Source organism: Diospyros lotus, chromosome 12, assembly GCF_014633365.1.
Source record: "Diospyros lotus cultivar Yz01 chromosome 12, ASM1463336v1, whole genome shotgun sequence".
NCBI classification, from domain to species: Eukaryota; Viridiplantae; Streptophyta; class Magnoliopsida; order Ericales; family Ebenaceae; genus Diospyros; species Diospyros lotus.
In genome coordinates, this window is record NC_068349.1 from 37,791,521 (window position 1) to 37,807,066 (window position 15,546).

At 34.1% G+C, this 15,546-nt stretch overlaps 2 protein-coding genes across 2 annotated transcripts; one reads left to right on the forward strand and one right to left on the reverse strand.

Moving 5' to 3' along the window:
- The first annotated feature begins 1,600 nt into the window (after positions 1-1,600).
- LOC127813923 (eukaryotic translation initiation factor 1A-like) lies at positions 1,601-2,294 on the forward strand. Its single transcript, XM_052355058.1, has one exon. The coding sequence runs from the start codon at positions 1,701-1,703 to the stop codon at positions 2,136-2,138; it is 438 nt and encodes a 145-aa protein (XP_052211018.1). The 5' UTR covers positions 1,601-1,700; the 3' UTR covers positions 2,139-2,294.
- Positions 2,295-4,663: 2,369 nt separating this feature from the next.
- Positions 4,664-8,713, reverse strand: LOC127814002 (GDSL esterase/lipase At4g01130). Its single transcript, XM_052355207.1, has 5 exons — positions 8,336-8,713; positions 6,521-6,730; positions 5,758-5,915; positions 5,232-5,502; positions 4,664-5,003 (listed from the first exon to the last, which is right to left on the reverse strand). The coding sequence occupies exons 1-5, from the start codon at positions 8,592-8,594 to the stop codon at positions 4,738-4,740; spliced, it is 1,164 nt and encodes a 387-aa protein (XP_052211167.1). The 5' UTR covers positions 8,595-8,713; the 3' UTR covers positions 4,664-4,737.
- Between the last annotated feature and the right edge of the window lie 6,833 nt (positions 8,714-15,546).

Sequence of the window (15,546 nt, forward strand, 5' to 3'; positions counted from 1 at the left end):
AACTATTTTTTATGGACTAGACTTGATCCAGTGAATCGGTCCAATTATTTGAAGCCCAACAGACGTAAGGCTGAGCTTGTCAGAACAAGGTTATACATTATAGAGATTCGAGCTTAGATCGCAGAACTAAACAAGTTTCTAGTAATGCTCCTAGCTCGTTGGCTTAATCAAATAAGCTCTTTGTGATACTTCTAGCTCACTGGTCTAATCGTTTAACTCACATAACAACAAGGCCGCAGAATAAACGAAAACGGGATTTATTTACTTTATCTGAAGCAAATCAAATCCTTGGCAATGCGGAATTTGTTCCCAATTTTATGGAGATGATAAGGATACTTTGTTCCCCATGATATCATCCTTCTATTTTTGAATTTTATGTACATTGTAAATATCACACACTATAAATATGGGTCAAATATCGTTAAAAAGAAAGAATAAAATATAAACAATAATATATTATTATTCTGTTAGAAGAATCAGAGGACAATCGTGAACTAGGTATCATTCTGGTCGAATCACGTAAAAAACTTCATTGCGTACTGTCTATCATTTGTTTTACTCGTTCATCATCTTTGCATTTATGCTCATTAACTCATTACAGATTTACGAATCATGCTCGTCTAACTCTAAATGTTAATAAAATATATATATAATTATAAATTATAAAAAAAAATTCCTTAAAATGATAGAGGGTAATTTTATTTTAGTTGGATTGATTATATGGTTATAAACTTATAATCAGGGGCGGATCCAGCAAGTTGGGGTGGGGTGGGCTGGGACTGGGCTGGGTTGGGTCAAGGGTGGGCTGGGGTTGGGCTAAAATGAATTTAGGGTAAATTTTTGTATTAAAATTTTAATTTTTTTGTGGGTTGCCCTGGGCTTCAGCCCAGGGCAGCTCACATGTGTATCCGCCCCTGCTTATAATAATACTGTCTTAATATTTATTTTTAAGAAAAAATAATAGTTAAAATTATAGACAGAAATAACATATTAAATAGTGATTATTGGCTGAAATTATTTAAAATAATTTAGTCAAAATTGATATTTTGGTTTTAAATTGGAGGAATTCATAGAACTCAAAAGTAGATTAAAGTTTTCATAACATAAAATTTCTTTAAGAATGGCTATAGCTTTTTTAGATCATATTATTAGAATCTTTTGAATTATATCTTGAACTATATAATGTATCACAAATGATAAAAATATTTTTCGTGTCTCACCGTCTTGGATTGTAAGATATTTTAATTATGTGTCTCACCGTCTTATCTCATTGTCTAATATTTTAATTACATTATGTAATTTAAAATATAAGTCATGATATATTAATAATATATTTCTTTTTTTTTAAAGGAAGATTTTACGGAAGAAGTTTTGGAGAGGAATTGACCAAGAGTTGTCGATCCGCCTGTCAACCACATCATCTCTTTAATAGTCAAGAGAGGCTGCGAGAATGGCTTGTATTTTTTTAATATCCATTTTAATCCAGAAGGAGGTTGGTGTAATTTTTGAATAGTGAGAATAGAAGTTGTAATTTGATAAAAAATTCAGGGGCCAGTAATTTTGTCGATATATATATATGGGGATATCAGATACCAATAGCATTATTCTTATATAGAAGGCCGAGAACCTGGGACGGGTTCGTTGCTATATCCAGACGCAACAAGAGCCGCACGATCTAGGGTTCATCGTTCTTCGCAGAGATGCCGAAGAACAAGGGAAAGGGAGGGAAGAACCGGAAGAGAGGAAAGAACGAGGCCGACGACGAGAAGCGAGAGCTCGTGTTCAAGGAAGATGGCCAAGAGTACGCGCAGGTCCTCCGCATGCTCGGCAACGGCCGGTGCGAGGCCACGTGCATCGACGGCACCAAGAGGCTCTGCCACATCCGCGGCAAGATGCACAAGAAGGTCTGGATCGCCGCCGGCGACATCATCCTCGTTGGCCTCCGGGACTACCAGGACGACAAGGCCGATGTCATCCTCAAGTACATGCCTGACGAGGCCAGGCTCTTGAAGGCCTACGGGGAGCTCCCGGAGAGCACGAGGCTCAACGAAGGTATCGCCGGTGGGCTCGACGAGGAGGACGATGGTGCGGGTGATGACTATATCGAGTTCGAGGACGAAGATATCGACAAAATCTAGGGTTTGAAAATTTTCTACTGTTTAATCTCTCTGTCTCTCTAGTTCTATAAATCACACGTTACTGGTCTCTATGTGTAAGGTTTGTATCTATAATTTTGTCTCGTTAACTTATGCTACTTGATGAGTTTGATGAAATAATATTGCCCTATCTTTCAATTGTTCCGTGTTTCTTTGTTGTTTGGATACATGTGGCCTGTAAGTGATTGTTCAATTTATGTATGTACTTATTGAGGAGGAGAGATTTGATGAGCTTGATGCGATAGCTTTGTGCTGTTATGTGGCTCTTCATTTGTTGTGTTGGATATATGGTTTCTTTAATCTTCGGCAAAGAAAGTTAGTTAATGGTTTTTGCTGATGAATTCAGCTGTATTAATTGGTATTCTTCTTGTTTCATTAGTTGAACGATGATGAAATGAGAGCTCTGATGTACCTACTGCTGCATGAATATTTGGGGAAGGTGTGAACTATGAGGATCTGCCTTGGGTGTTGTATGTGTTTAGCTTCTAATAACAAATTACTTCGAGGGTTGCATTACATAACCAAATTCCACTGTAAAATCATCAACATGAATTCTTGTCAAAATATGATTGGAGAGTTAAGATTCATGTTGCTGATTTAGTGAGTTGATTGGGTCAAAATTGTTAGTTATGATTGGGTCTTTGATTCTATTTGCTGATTGGGTTGAGATAATTTCGTTGTTTTTAAATTTAAATCCAGCAATAAATCTTATTTTCTTGTTATTCAGTTGACATGTATTGCCTATTTAAAGACATGATGATGTGAATAAAATAATGAGGTTACAGCCTTCACATTCATGGTTTTTTTCTTTCTACAGTTTTTGTTCGTTAACTTCATAGCTACAAATGTCTCTATAATTCCAACAGGATTTAGGCTTGGGATGATAATGGTAGTTGTTGGAAATATGTCCATGTCCATTTTGTCTAAGTTTTACACTCTTATCGGTTCTCATGTTAACATTAGCAAGAGCTAATTTGGGAGAACGGTTATGTAGAGAAACATTGAATATGGGTTTAGGGCTTTGCTCAGCTGGAAATAAAATCTTTCAGAACCCACTTTGCATGGTAAATAACTTGATTGTGATCCTGCTTGTCCTAATATTTGTGTTTTAGTTCGAACATTTCGAGATGCATGGGTTCATATTCTTTGAAAGGGATTAAATTTGTTTTGGTTTGCTGTGCTATGTACATATGGATACTTCTAAGGAGCAGCAAACATAGATTGGTCACAGTTTTATCTCCACCAGTTTGAGCATTCACAGTCTCAGTATTAAGTAGTTAGGGTGTGTTTGATAGCATTTAGTTGGAAAAGAAAACATTTTTCAACTTGCATGGAAAACAAAAACCACCCCCCTCCCCCCAGATGGGATTTTTCATGGAAAATAGGTCAAAACATGCTTTAATGGTTATACCATGGAATTCAATTTTATGGAAAATGCATTGTGTCAAACAGCAAAGATGGAATTTAATTATTTGGATGTGATATTTTCCATGGAATTTCCATGCTATCAAAACGCACCCTTAGTGTTTTATGCCTTTTATGTTACACAAGAATATGTAAAAGGAAAAATAAATAGTGGTGGAGAAGGTGTATCAAAGTAGGAGCCCAGCAACCTATTAGGACAGTAGAGGGAAAAGGAAAAATTTGGACTGTCTGGTGTCTACACCTCAAAGCTGGAACAACTTTCTAGGACTGCAATTCCAGAACATTGAAGGTGGCATGATAAGCTGCATTCCAATTGTTGGCCAGCAAAAACCATTGTAAGGTTTTTAAAGCTATTGGCATGTGACATGGTGCTATTTCTCTGCCATCGTATAGTATTAAGCTGCTTGCAGTTACTAGTGCAGTAGCATATTCAATCATTTGAGTGCATGAGTTGTGTGTTGTGGTTTAGGGTTTAGCAGTGGCCTTGATTGTGGCCACCTTGGCATCCCCAATGTGCACTTCTAGAAAGAGATTTTCATGTATCTGTTCCTGATTTCTTTAGTTCTTCTAGTTACTTGCATCCAGATGTTTATGTTGCATGGTATACTATTTTTGAGTGAGTCAGTTTGCACTTACCTGTTCCTAAGATTTTCTTGAACGATAGAAAATTCATCATTTGTTGTTATCTAAGGTGGTTGTAGTAAGGAAGCTTCCTGTGAGCATCACTGCGCCATGCTGAGGCAATAAAACTGACTTTTAGGGGTCTATTCCTCATCCTAGTTTAGCAGTTTGAAGTAGTAGATGATATTTTAGGAAGGAGATCATTTCTTAGGCATAGAAGCAGTGAATGACCAGATGTGGGGTGTATCTGACAGAAAGATTTTAGTTCCATAATGGCAGTGTTCCGTTTGTCAAAGGAACTGTTGACTAGAAAGCGTTACTCATAGCTAGAGCATAGACTTCTTTTGTTCTTTCCTTTCTCTTCTTTCTCACCTTTGTTTTAGTTTTGGCATGAAATAAACTTCTGTTGATTGCTTTAAGCACTCTCTTAGAATAACCTACTACCACTTAAGCGTTTGCAATTCATCAGTAGATAGGTTGTGTTCTTTCAGCTTTATTTCAATTGTGAGCTGAGAAAGATGTTTTACATGCTAATCTATATAGGATGGAGGTCACAGAGCTTATGAAGTGGGAAGGGGGGATCAAAATATGAACCATTGAGAATGGCTTTTGAAACTATCTTATTTGCAGCTTCTGTGGCATGTATTCCATCCCAGCTCACGTAGTTGTGGGGGTCATTACAAGCTGTTGCTGTGACAGTGCTTCCATTGATCACTTTGGTGTTCCCACAGTAAACTTTAGGGTCAAAATTGTAGGCACCTCCCCCATATCCACAGCATGCTCTTGTCCCATGCTTCAACCCTGTTCCATCATCGAATGTATAGTAGCAAGAGTAAAACCAACAAAACATTAATTGCAGTAAGATTAACATAGGGAGAAACAGGATATGTGAAGAGAAAAATGCATTAATGATATGATGACCTAAGATTAGTACGGTAAGAATACTTGCATTTGAGATTTTTAAATTTACAAGTAACAACTGTATGAACTCCCATGTGGATTATTTGATCAGAGGTTTTAGAATTATACCATGGGAAGTGGGGTGTTGGAAGAGTTGTAGCAGCACGGAGTTAGTATCCGCATATACGACAGAAGCGTCTGGGATTTCTTTTCTGGTTAGGCTAAGGGCGTCCTTCAGCATGTTGTTGTACTCTTTCACTGCATTGTTGTAGGAGACCATGCATCCAAATGCATCGAGATCAGTGCTATTGTGAGGAAGCTCCACCAGAAACGATGGATAACAACCCACTGGAGCAAGATTCAGCACCAGAAATGTTCTTCCCCCTAGCTCGTATAGATCCTGGAAAATCCCACAAATTCTAGTCGCTAGTAGGCTTGTTAATGAATTGGGTTGTTTCACACTAACCACTGACTTAGAACTAAAGTTTATGTTCTGATGCAGTTCACTATTTTGTTAGGTATTTTTAACACGCCTGTTAGTTGAGAATCAAAACGATAAGCTTGTCAATGTAGTTGCATTGCCCATGCGAATTTATATGGTTCCAAATGGGTTTGGAGTTGGGAATTTGGAGCATGGTGAAGTGAAAATGCTCACCTTGATTGTATACGCAATTTGGGCAACCACTTGAGGAAGATACTGTTTCACTCCACCTATTCCCAGAGATGCCAAGTTGGAAGTGAAGTCATTCTGGCCAATGTAAAATGTGTACAGGGATTTTCCAAATATGTCTGCTCTTGGAAGCTTGGTTGATCCTGAAGTCAAGATTCAACTACAAGATAGATAACAGAAGGCAATGCTATTTCTGTTTTTCCTTTTTCAAATAAAAAGGGAAACTAGAGTAGCCCGGATAGTGCTTTTTAACCCAGTCAGCTCAAACACACTAGTCATCCAAAATATCTAGAAAAACTTCGTTAGGAATTATTTAAGACATTGTCATCCCCTCTTAGACATAAACCCTTGAATCATGTCTAGTGTGATATCACCCAAGCAATCACATCACTAGACGTTATGCTCAAAGTTGACACATTACTAATAGAGCTACCATCTTGGTGATATTTTTGCTACCATTTGAACATATACTTGTGTCAATCTCAATGGATCTCACTAAAAATCTTGGATCCGGAAAGCATAATTCTAGTGTATCCGGTGCATCAGCACCTCCACTCCTCTTAATTGCAGGGCACTCCCCTTACATCACACCCCTTTCTATTATTCTACTAGCCTCTCTTAATTTTTACACTACACCCTTTCTTGTGTTTCTTGTTTTTACACTGCACCATCCCCTCTATTTTGTACACTGCATCCTAAATTCAATTTGGAAAGGAAAATGGAAGGAAATTAGTAAATTCAATTTTACCTTTTGAGTGATGTCCATCAACCCTGGCTTTGAACTGCTTCATTTGGTTGAGTTGAATGGCTAGAGAGAAAGGGCTGATCCCAGTGACAAATAATGAAGTGTTAGGTAGAAGCACTGTAGACGCCAGTGTTGCAAAGTTTGCCCCATGCCGAAAATCAGATCCAATTGATTGCAAGTATGGGCTCAAGAATGGCAATCCTAGAGCTTCAGCTGCAATATAATACACTTAATGCTAACTAGGCTGATACAAAACTGGTACCTGTTCTAGTTTACTTTGTCATGCTTAAATTAGCTACCATAAAATTACTAAAACCTTCACAACACGATTCGTTGAAGGATAGATGACATTGTCTCTTATTTGGTTTAACTTAGAATTAGGTTTGGTTAATCTTGGGATAAAATAATCCCATGGGGTGGGATAAATTAATCTCACCCACCCCGCATGATTATTTTGTCCCGGCACATGCTTTGAGTAATTGGCCACGCTTATATCTTTGTTTATGTATTTTTACCTTCTTTTTTTTTTGTGATCATTTGAATTTTTCTTATTTCAATTACAATTCAAGAGTTATATTTTTAACTTAATTTAATTTTTGTATAACTTTTGTACTTCAATTTTTTTTTTATGCTAATTCAAAATTTTTATTATTTTAATTACACTCTTAAATCTGTATTTTCGAGTTAATTTAACCCTTGAATGTTAACATTAACAGAGTATGAGATATTTATTATTTATTTATTTATTTTATACATGAAAACACATAATTAAATTGATTCAAAAATGCAGGTTTAAGAATATAATCAAAATAATGAAAAATTTAGATTATCAAATAAAAAAAATGCAAATATTATATTAACTTACAAATCAAGTTGAGAGATATAATCTAAATAATGAAAAAAATAGGTGGATCGTGAAAAAATATAGAAATAGGAAGACAAAAATATAGATTTAGCTAATAGTAATTTAATGACTAAGTTGTTCTTCCAATATAAAAGCCATAATGACACTTTGTCCTCATTTATCAAATTTTGCTATATTGTGCAAACAGGCATTTTGGACTTTTAACAGTTAATAACAATTATACCTATTTATGGTTTTACATACCAAATGTAGAATAGTTTATACCTTTCCGCGTTATACTTCAATACCAAACATAGAAAAGTATTAATTTATCTCAACTCATCGTTATGTAATCCCTATATCAATAATGTTCTTTCAATATCAAAGTGAAACTAGATTATAATAATGTCCTTTAGCATTTCACTATACCAATAGTGATTCATTAATCATTATTCTCTTAGTGATCTTAGATTTAAGATGTAAGTGGAACTAGAAAAAAAATAATAATAATGTCTTCTAAAACAATAATGTAAATCTATCGCTTTAGTTGTTAAGAAAAGAAAAAAGTAATGGTATGAGTCATAATTCATGATAGTGCGTTGCATCTTTATTAGAAATAATATTAAATAAAGAAGACAATGATATATAATCTCATTAGTCTCTTTCAATAAGATGAGGCCACACGACTGATAACATATCTTCTTAATCTTCTTTAATAAAAAGACGTTACATAACTAATAACACTATCATTAATCATGATTTCTAACATTATTATATTATTCTAAAAAAATATCATATACGCCTTCTAGAACAAACAAATGCAGCCTGCAGCCAGAGTGAATTCCTCCTCACACAATCACCATTCCCACCGTTTGGTTGCCAAGAAAATGTCGTGTGTATGCACACCCCCCCCCCCCCCCCCCCCCTCTCTCTAAATGTAAATAAAAGGAACAAAAAATTGTTCATGAAATTACCTAAGAAATCAATGATGAGCCTCCCATCAGTGGCTCGGCCAGAAGCTCTCTTGAAGTAGGTCATGCCGTAAGGCAAAGACGCCGCCGGAAAAGCAGCATAAAACCCGCCGGTGTCTGAATTCGAGTCCCCGAAGTTGAAGATGGCCTCAAACCCACACTTACATTCTCCCAACCGCCCCGAGATCGCCATAACCACCGCCCAAACCAGCAGGCCTCGCCGGAATGCGGCCGGGAGACTTTTCGCCTGCCAAAGACCCATTTGGAAGTCGGGTTGATTTCTAGGTCACAGGGCCTTTGAAGAGCTATGTTCATTATTGAAGCCTTAGTCTATATAGAGGGAGGAAACAAACACTTTTTTTGTCTCTTCTTACCCTTTTTATCTGATTCATATGAGTCCCAATCCACTGGCTGGAGTTAGATTGAAAGAAAAGCCAGAAGGTTCTGGCTCTGGGTCCTCTAGTGTAGGTACCACTGCCCTACACCTATGGGTAGTTACTTTAGAATTGCCCTTATTGTTATTTTATGTTATATGTATCACATTTGGTGCATTACTTTTATTAAAATATGAACATTCATTTAAATAAAAACAAACACAAACACTACTACAATTGTTTTCTTATTTTTAACTTGACTTATCAGCCTTTTATTAAGTCAAGTTATAAAGGTGGAGTTGTCCTTCATTTATAATGTTGTTAAAGAAGATGGGGTTCATGGTAACACCCGTTAATTTTCTTTAAATTTGAGACTTTTATTTCTTAGTGTAAAGTTTGATAATCAAACAATGAAACAAATAAGTAAAGAATTAAGAATTTTTATAATCTGTATAAGAAATGATCTGAACGTAATTTTTATTAAAAATCTTACCTTAAACATAACAGACACGGTCAATAGATGCTCAAACCATACTCATTAATAATCAAAGCATCAGATCTTGCCACGTGGTGGTCTCAAGTGCCCTCAAAATGGTGTCACGTGTTGATTCTTCACTAATTCATGTGTCTACATACCTTGTTTCAGTTGGTCCACATGACACTTCAAGATTAGCTAGCAAGTTGATTATTTTTCTACCACCAATTTATTTATTCTTTTTATGGAATCAGTATTTTTATCAATATAAAATATTTCTTTTACATATATTTGTAAGTTATGGAATAAAATGCACTACATCTGAGCCCTGTTTAAAGGACTTGACCCGTATTCAGTATGGCCCAGATCCGTTAGATCTGCGCTTTAACACTAGACACTTATTAATATTATCGAGTTGGATTTGTATCTGGGCCGAGGCCCAGCCCATCCTTCCACAAAGGCCATGAGCAATTGGGCCCAAATCCACTTAAAAGCCCATTCTAATTTTGTTACATTTCTATCCAAGGCAATGATAATCAATAAATGCATTTTATTTTTAAATAAGTTGTATTTATTATATCTTATTTTTAATATTTAATACAAAAAATATCGTATCAAATCTTATTATTGAATGTCAAAATAATATTTGGAAAATACTACTTGTACACCACAAGTTACGGATGAAGTAACAAAAAAGAAAAATGGAGTGTTACAATTTTACTCTTTCCTCTCATCTCATCTCATCTCCCATGGCCATCTCCTCTCTCTCTCTTGACCCATTTTCCATGGTTGCCTCCAAGAATTGCTTCACCTCTCATCTCCTATCATCTTTTTTCCCCTCATCCAGCAATCCTATGGCCATCTCTTCTCTTCTTTCTGCCCTTTTTTCCATAGTCGCCTCCAAAAATCGGTTCACCCCTCATCTCATCTCTTCTCCCCTCACCCAACGACCCCATGGCCATCTCCTTTCTCCCATCTGCCCTTTTTCCATGGTCGCCTCCAAGAACTGTCCCACCCCTAACACCCTAACCATCACTGCATTATCCCTCTCTACTGTGACAATCAGCGTGCGAAAGGTAAGGCAACTAGAGGCAATTGCTAGAGGTGGCTAAGAGAAATGAAGAGAGAAAATAAAGGATGTAGACAATGGAATGGGAAGGTAATTTTGTAATTAAGTGAGATATTTTTTTTTTTTTTGTTAAATATAATCCCTTAAAACTAGTTTTAGTGACACAATGGGTTTGATCTTGTAATTCCTTAAATTTTATTTAATGGCAATTTTATATTTAATTTAAATTACAACATGGTTTAAATTGAACATACAAATATCCTTTAGTATAATAAGGAGTGGATATAATTTTTAATTGTTAAGAATATTCGAGATAGATAATTTACAATACGTTATATTATAAATATGTTCATGGCCTTATAGTTCCTAATCTGGATAATTAGCAATTTGTAAAGGCCAGCACATCGTCTTTCTCCTTATTTGATATGAGATACCGAAAAATAAAGTTGATGAATCTTGTGTCGTTCTATATGATATATAGAAGGAATATGAGTAGTTGCTCATTATATGAACGAATTTACTAAACGAGACTGTTAATATTGAATCACGTGAATTTTATCTCACAAATCAATGATTCAATATTAATTACAGATTTGCAACTAGTACTTAGACTTGAGATAACATGGATATTTGTGTGTTAATGAATTAGGTTATCAGCGATATCATATGGTTGTTCTAATCAATGATGATCATACGTATCTATGTGTCTAGTTCAGTGACACATGGGATATGTGTACATCAGACATGCAATCTATCACCTCAAGATATTTGATAAGGATATCATATGCGAACCAATAATCACTTGATGATAAATAATTGGCTTAGGTAATATGACGATGGAATATGAATTCCATAGAAATTGTATCATATTAGTCAAGTAAGATTATTAGATTTGGTCATATGACGAGATCGAGAAATTTGATTTATTGATCATGATCTTATATCTCGTCGGAATATAAGATGATAGAGATACTGTATTGTATGGGACCGTAATGTAAGGTTTACATTCTCGTTTTACATTAGATTGGATAATCATAATATATTGCTAAATATCACTTATAATTTACAAGAATTAATAATTGATTAATTATTGTTGTCAATTTAATTATGAATCTAGAAAATTTCACCCAATAATAAATCGTTTTAAAGAAAAAAATGATAAATTAGTAATTATGGAATTACTAATTATAAGTGTAGTTATTATTAGATAAATAAGGATAATTAATATAATTATTTATTTAATTATCAAGTTAGATTGAACTTTTTGCTAGCATATAAAACCCGATCCAATAACACTTATTATAGGTTTTACTTATAAATAGGCCATTAAACCCTGAATTCCATAGAGATCTCATTTTGGTTGAATCCAAATCAAACGAAAATTTAGAAAAAAAAAAATATCGTGTCCTTTTTCTCGTGAAAGTCTCTCGAAGTCTTGACAATTTTCGATGAACCGACTCGACATCTCACTCGTGGGAGATATACGACGGGTTATCCGCAATGAAATCGGATTTCATTTTAAAGATATTTTCGTTTATGTTTTCAATTTAAACCGTAAGATTTAAAAAATGTGATATTTATAAAATTAGATTTTATTTTTATTACGTATGATCACATCATATTTTTTAAATATTTTTGTCATTACATCATTTTCAATAGCATGAATTTGTAGCAAAATTCATAATATTTTTATTTATTTTTTAATAAAAGCAAAAGGTTGCGTGCTACGCGGGGCGCAATGGATTGAAATAAAAATCCCAACTTTATGAATTCACACCCGATTGAGCGCTGGGCGTGACGTATTCAGCCGAAGGCCGTTTCAAAATTCAAACAAGACGGCGGACAACTACAAGCCACCCAGTAAAGCACTTGTCCAGTCTTTTCTCTCTCTGTTTGGCCCCCAAGAAAATTAAGTAGTCTTTCCCGGAAAATCATGCCCCACGTATCAAGCACCCTCCATACATCTTGTTTTCTTTTTGTAACGTGGGAAACACCACGGGTTTTCCAGCAGGGACAATTTTCAATTCGAACCGTTTCAACCTCTTTAACATTTATAATTCACTTATTTCATAATATTCAAAGTTTAGCTTTTTTTATAACCACGTCTAATTATAAAAGATAAAATCAAATATATGACCTTACGATATTCTAAATGCGTAGAACGAACCATTTGTGTTATCTCGAAAATTTTTAAATCTTGTTACCTTATTTTTTCCGTCACTTTACAAGATTAGGGAGAATATAAATACATTTTATCTTTAAATAACACACACTTAATGTGTATTGATTTTAGTATTTAAATACCTTTATCATTTGATAAAATATTTTAGAGATATAATATATTTATTATTAATTAATAAACCATATTCAATAAATATATTTTATTTAGAAAAATGGCAATTTTATCTTATTTGGGCACCTATCCAACTAAAAAATTTATTTATTTATTTCAAGGATAATGTTAATTATTATTGTCATGAGCGTATTTAATGAGCTTTGTTTTCAACATTCATACTTATGTGGGTTGGTAAAATATTTTAAAGTACAATCTATTTATTATTAACTAATAAAAATACTTAGTGTTGAAAATAAAGTTGATTAAATGCGTCCCATCATTAGCAAAACCTTATTTTTAATTCTATAATAATTTTATTAAATAATGATAAATACATATGTTTTGTAACATTTTATCAATAAACAAAAATACTACTAAGATATTTAGAAATGACGTTTGATATAATACTAAATTTTTAGAGGTAACATAAAATGTACGCTACACACATTCAAGAGCTTGAGATACCTTAAGATTGTTGATTGATTTTAGCTTTTATGTGCGCTTATATAATCACTTCTATTTATTATAAAGGTTAAACTCCAAGCATTAGCTCGAGCAAATCTATCCTTACACTTAAATTAAGTTATGATAAATTATGAGTTTTATAAAGAATGAGACAGTTCTAATCAAAAGTTATTTGTGATCGAAAATTTGTCGAGCTTCCCACATTATTAAAAAAAAAATTAGACATTTTGTATGAAACTAACAAGATTAGGGTAATGATTACAACAATTGTATATTATTTTAACAAGATTAAATAGTTAAAAATATGATAAATTTATTATCAACTAGTAAAATTATTTATATGTTAAAAAATTATTTGAAAATAATACGCATTTATTATTATTTAGAATAATAATTAAATTAGCTATACAATTATTTTAAAACCAAAAATAAAAAAAATATATTTATTAAAATCTAAAGTTGTTGATGGTAATAGTAAGCATAATTATTTTTATTTTATATATAATTAGAAATAGAAATCAAGATCCGATCTGAAGTCCTTGCTTGAATTCCACGTCAAGGTGGGGCCCGCAAGATAGCGAAATCCCATGTGATGATGTGCCTGACACGTCATCCCTGTCGGTCCTTTCATTCATGCGGCTTGGATTGGGAATCGGAAATTCAAAAGCCAACCATATCCCGCCACGTCACACCCCTTCTCTCTGTGTCATGTCAGGTCACATGTCATTTCTGCCTCTGCCCCTTCCGTTAAACGTGCCTCGCCGTCCGATCCTCCTCCCTATCCGACGGCCGTGATCTTCCTCTGACGTGGACCCTCAAATGTTTGCATCACACGTCACCCCAGCAAAGCCCAGCCCCCGGTCTGCTAGATACTCCACTTCTGATCTTCTTTCACAATTTTTAATAAATAACAATCGTAGGTTAAATACAGTGTAATTATATATTTTTTTAGATATTTTAATTTTTATTATTATTTTAATTATATTCTTAAATTATATAATTTTAAATCAAGTCTACATCTTATTTTAATTTATCTAATGTGCAATACATGAGTGCTAAAATATTTAAATTATCCTTTATGCGTATACAAATCGATAATCTTCATCATAATTTCTTTCTTCAATAACAAGAGATGAAGGGTAGGCCATCGGGAAGCAATAAGTATAGGCATTGACGGTATGTAAATAAAAGAACTTCATGCTATCGCCAATAGACAAATATTCACCTTTTGTTTTCCTAGACAAAGTTGATGTCTTAGACAAGATAAAAGATGAAGAGGTAATTTTATTAACGATTTCATATTTTTGTCTTCAGTCTTTCTCGATCAATAATAGTTTGTACATATTTTGTCGTTAGCTACATTTTAGCTTACATGCAAGATGAATTATGGCGATGTGTATAATTGAGTGAAAATTATATAGTTTAAAAATATAATTAAACTAATAAAAAAAATTAAGCGTTTAAAATGTGCATTTGACCAATAATTATAGCGTTACTCTGCCTTTAAGAATAGGAGGCGGTTCCACGAGAGCGGTCATGTGGTCGCGCGCATGCTAATACTTCTCATAGAGGATAAACAAATTTATGGGAAAACCCGAAAAGATCAGAAACGTGGACGATGACCACGTGGAGCCTCGTAACGACGCTTGGGCCACCCAATAAATTATTAAAAGTCTTAAAAGAGAGAGGGGGTGGTGAATCATGAGCTGGCATACGAAACCTCGCTCTGGGCCCCACGTCCATCTGAACCCCCGATTCTCGCCCGCCACGTCATACTGGGACCACGCCTTCACCGACATCGACCATTTCACGTGGGGACCACCCTTTCGAGTTTTTTTTTTTTTTTTCCATCTTTTCTTGCGGTGCCCCGCTGGCAGAGATATTCTAGATCCACGGTAGCGTGATAGGTTTCTGTCCGTTGGATGTAATCCATCCTTCTGTCCGTTGGATGTAACCCATCCTGGCCGTCCATTTGCCCACGCTTGATTTGACATATTTGATCTGTAAAATAAATTGAAAAAGAAAATAATATTGATACATCATTGTTGTATCGTCAAGGTATACACAATAATATATCAATATCTAAAATACCCTCATCTAAAATGGTGAGACGTGATGAAACAAAGGGTATTTATATCATTTACATATCTTGTATAACTTAAAATATACACAAATAATGTACAAATAGCACGATCTAATTAAAAAATATTATTTTACCGGTTACTATCATATATTTGTGTTAATGAAAATATTATCCAAACACTGTGATATTTTTATATTAATATATATTACATTTTATATGTAATTAATATAATATTACATTAATGTATTATACTTAGTCAGCATTTAGGCTTTATCTCTCTATATATTTTTCAGCTTAATTTATATTTTTTATCTATTATTTGAAATATTAAAGTAGCAATTTTGCTAACTCAAAACTCAATTTGATCACGTCAAAAATATTAATTTATCTCACTCTACTTTTATATTTTTACA

Excerpts from the sequence above, each read along its gene's own strand:
- LOC127813923 (XM_052355058.1), top strand. The coding sequence starts at position 1,701 with ATGCCGAAGAACAAGGGAAAGGGAGGGAAGAACCGGAAGAGAGGAAAG.
- LOC127814002 (XM_052355207.1), bottom strand. The coding sequence starts at position 8,594 with ATGGGTCTTTGGCAGGCGAAAAGTCTCCCGGCCGCATTCCGGCGAGGC. Across the intron at positions 6,731-8,335 it reads GCTCATCATTGATTTCTTAG|CTGAAGCTCTAGGATTGCCA; the intron begins GTAATTTCATGA and ends ATTATATTGCAG. Across the intron at positions 5,503-5,757 it reads AAATTGCGTATACAATCAAG|GATCTATACGAGCTAGGGGG; the intron begins GTGAGCATTTTC and ends GGGATTTTCCAG.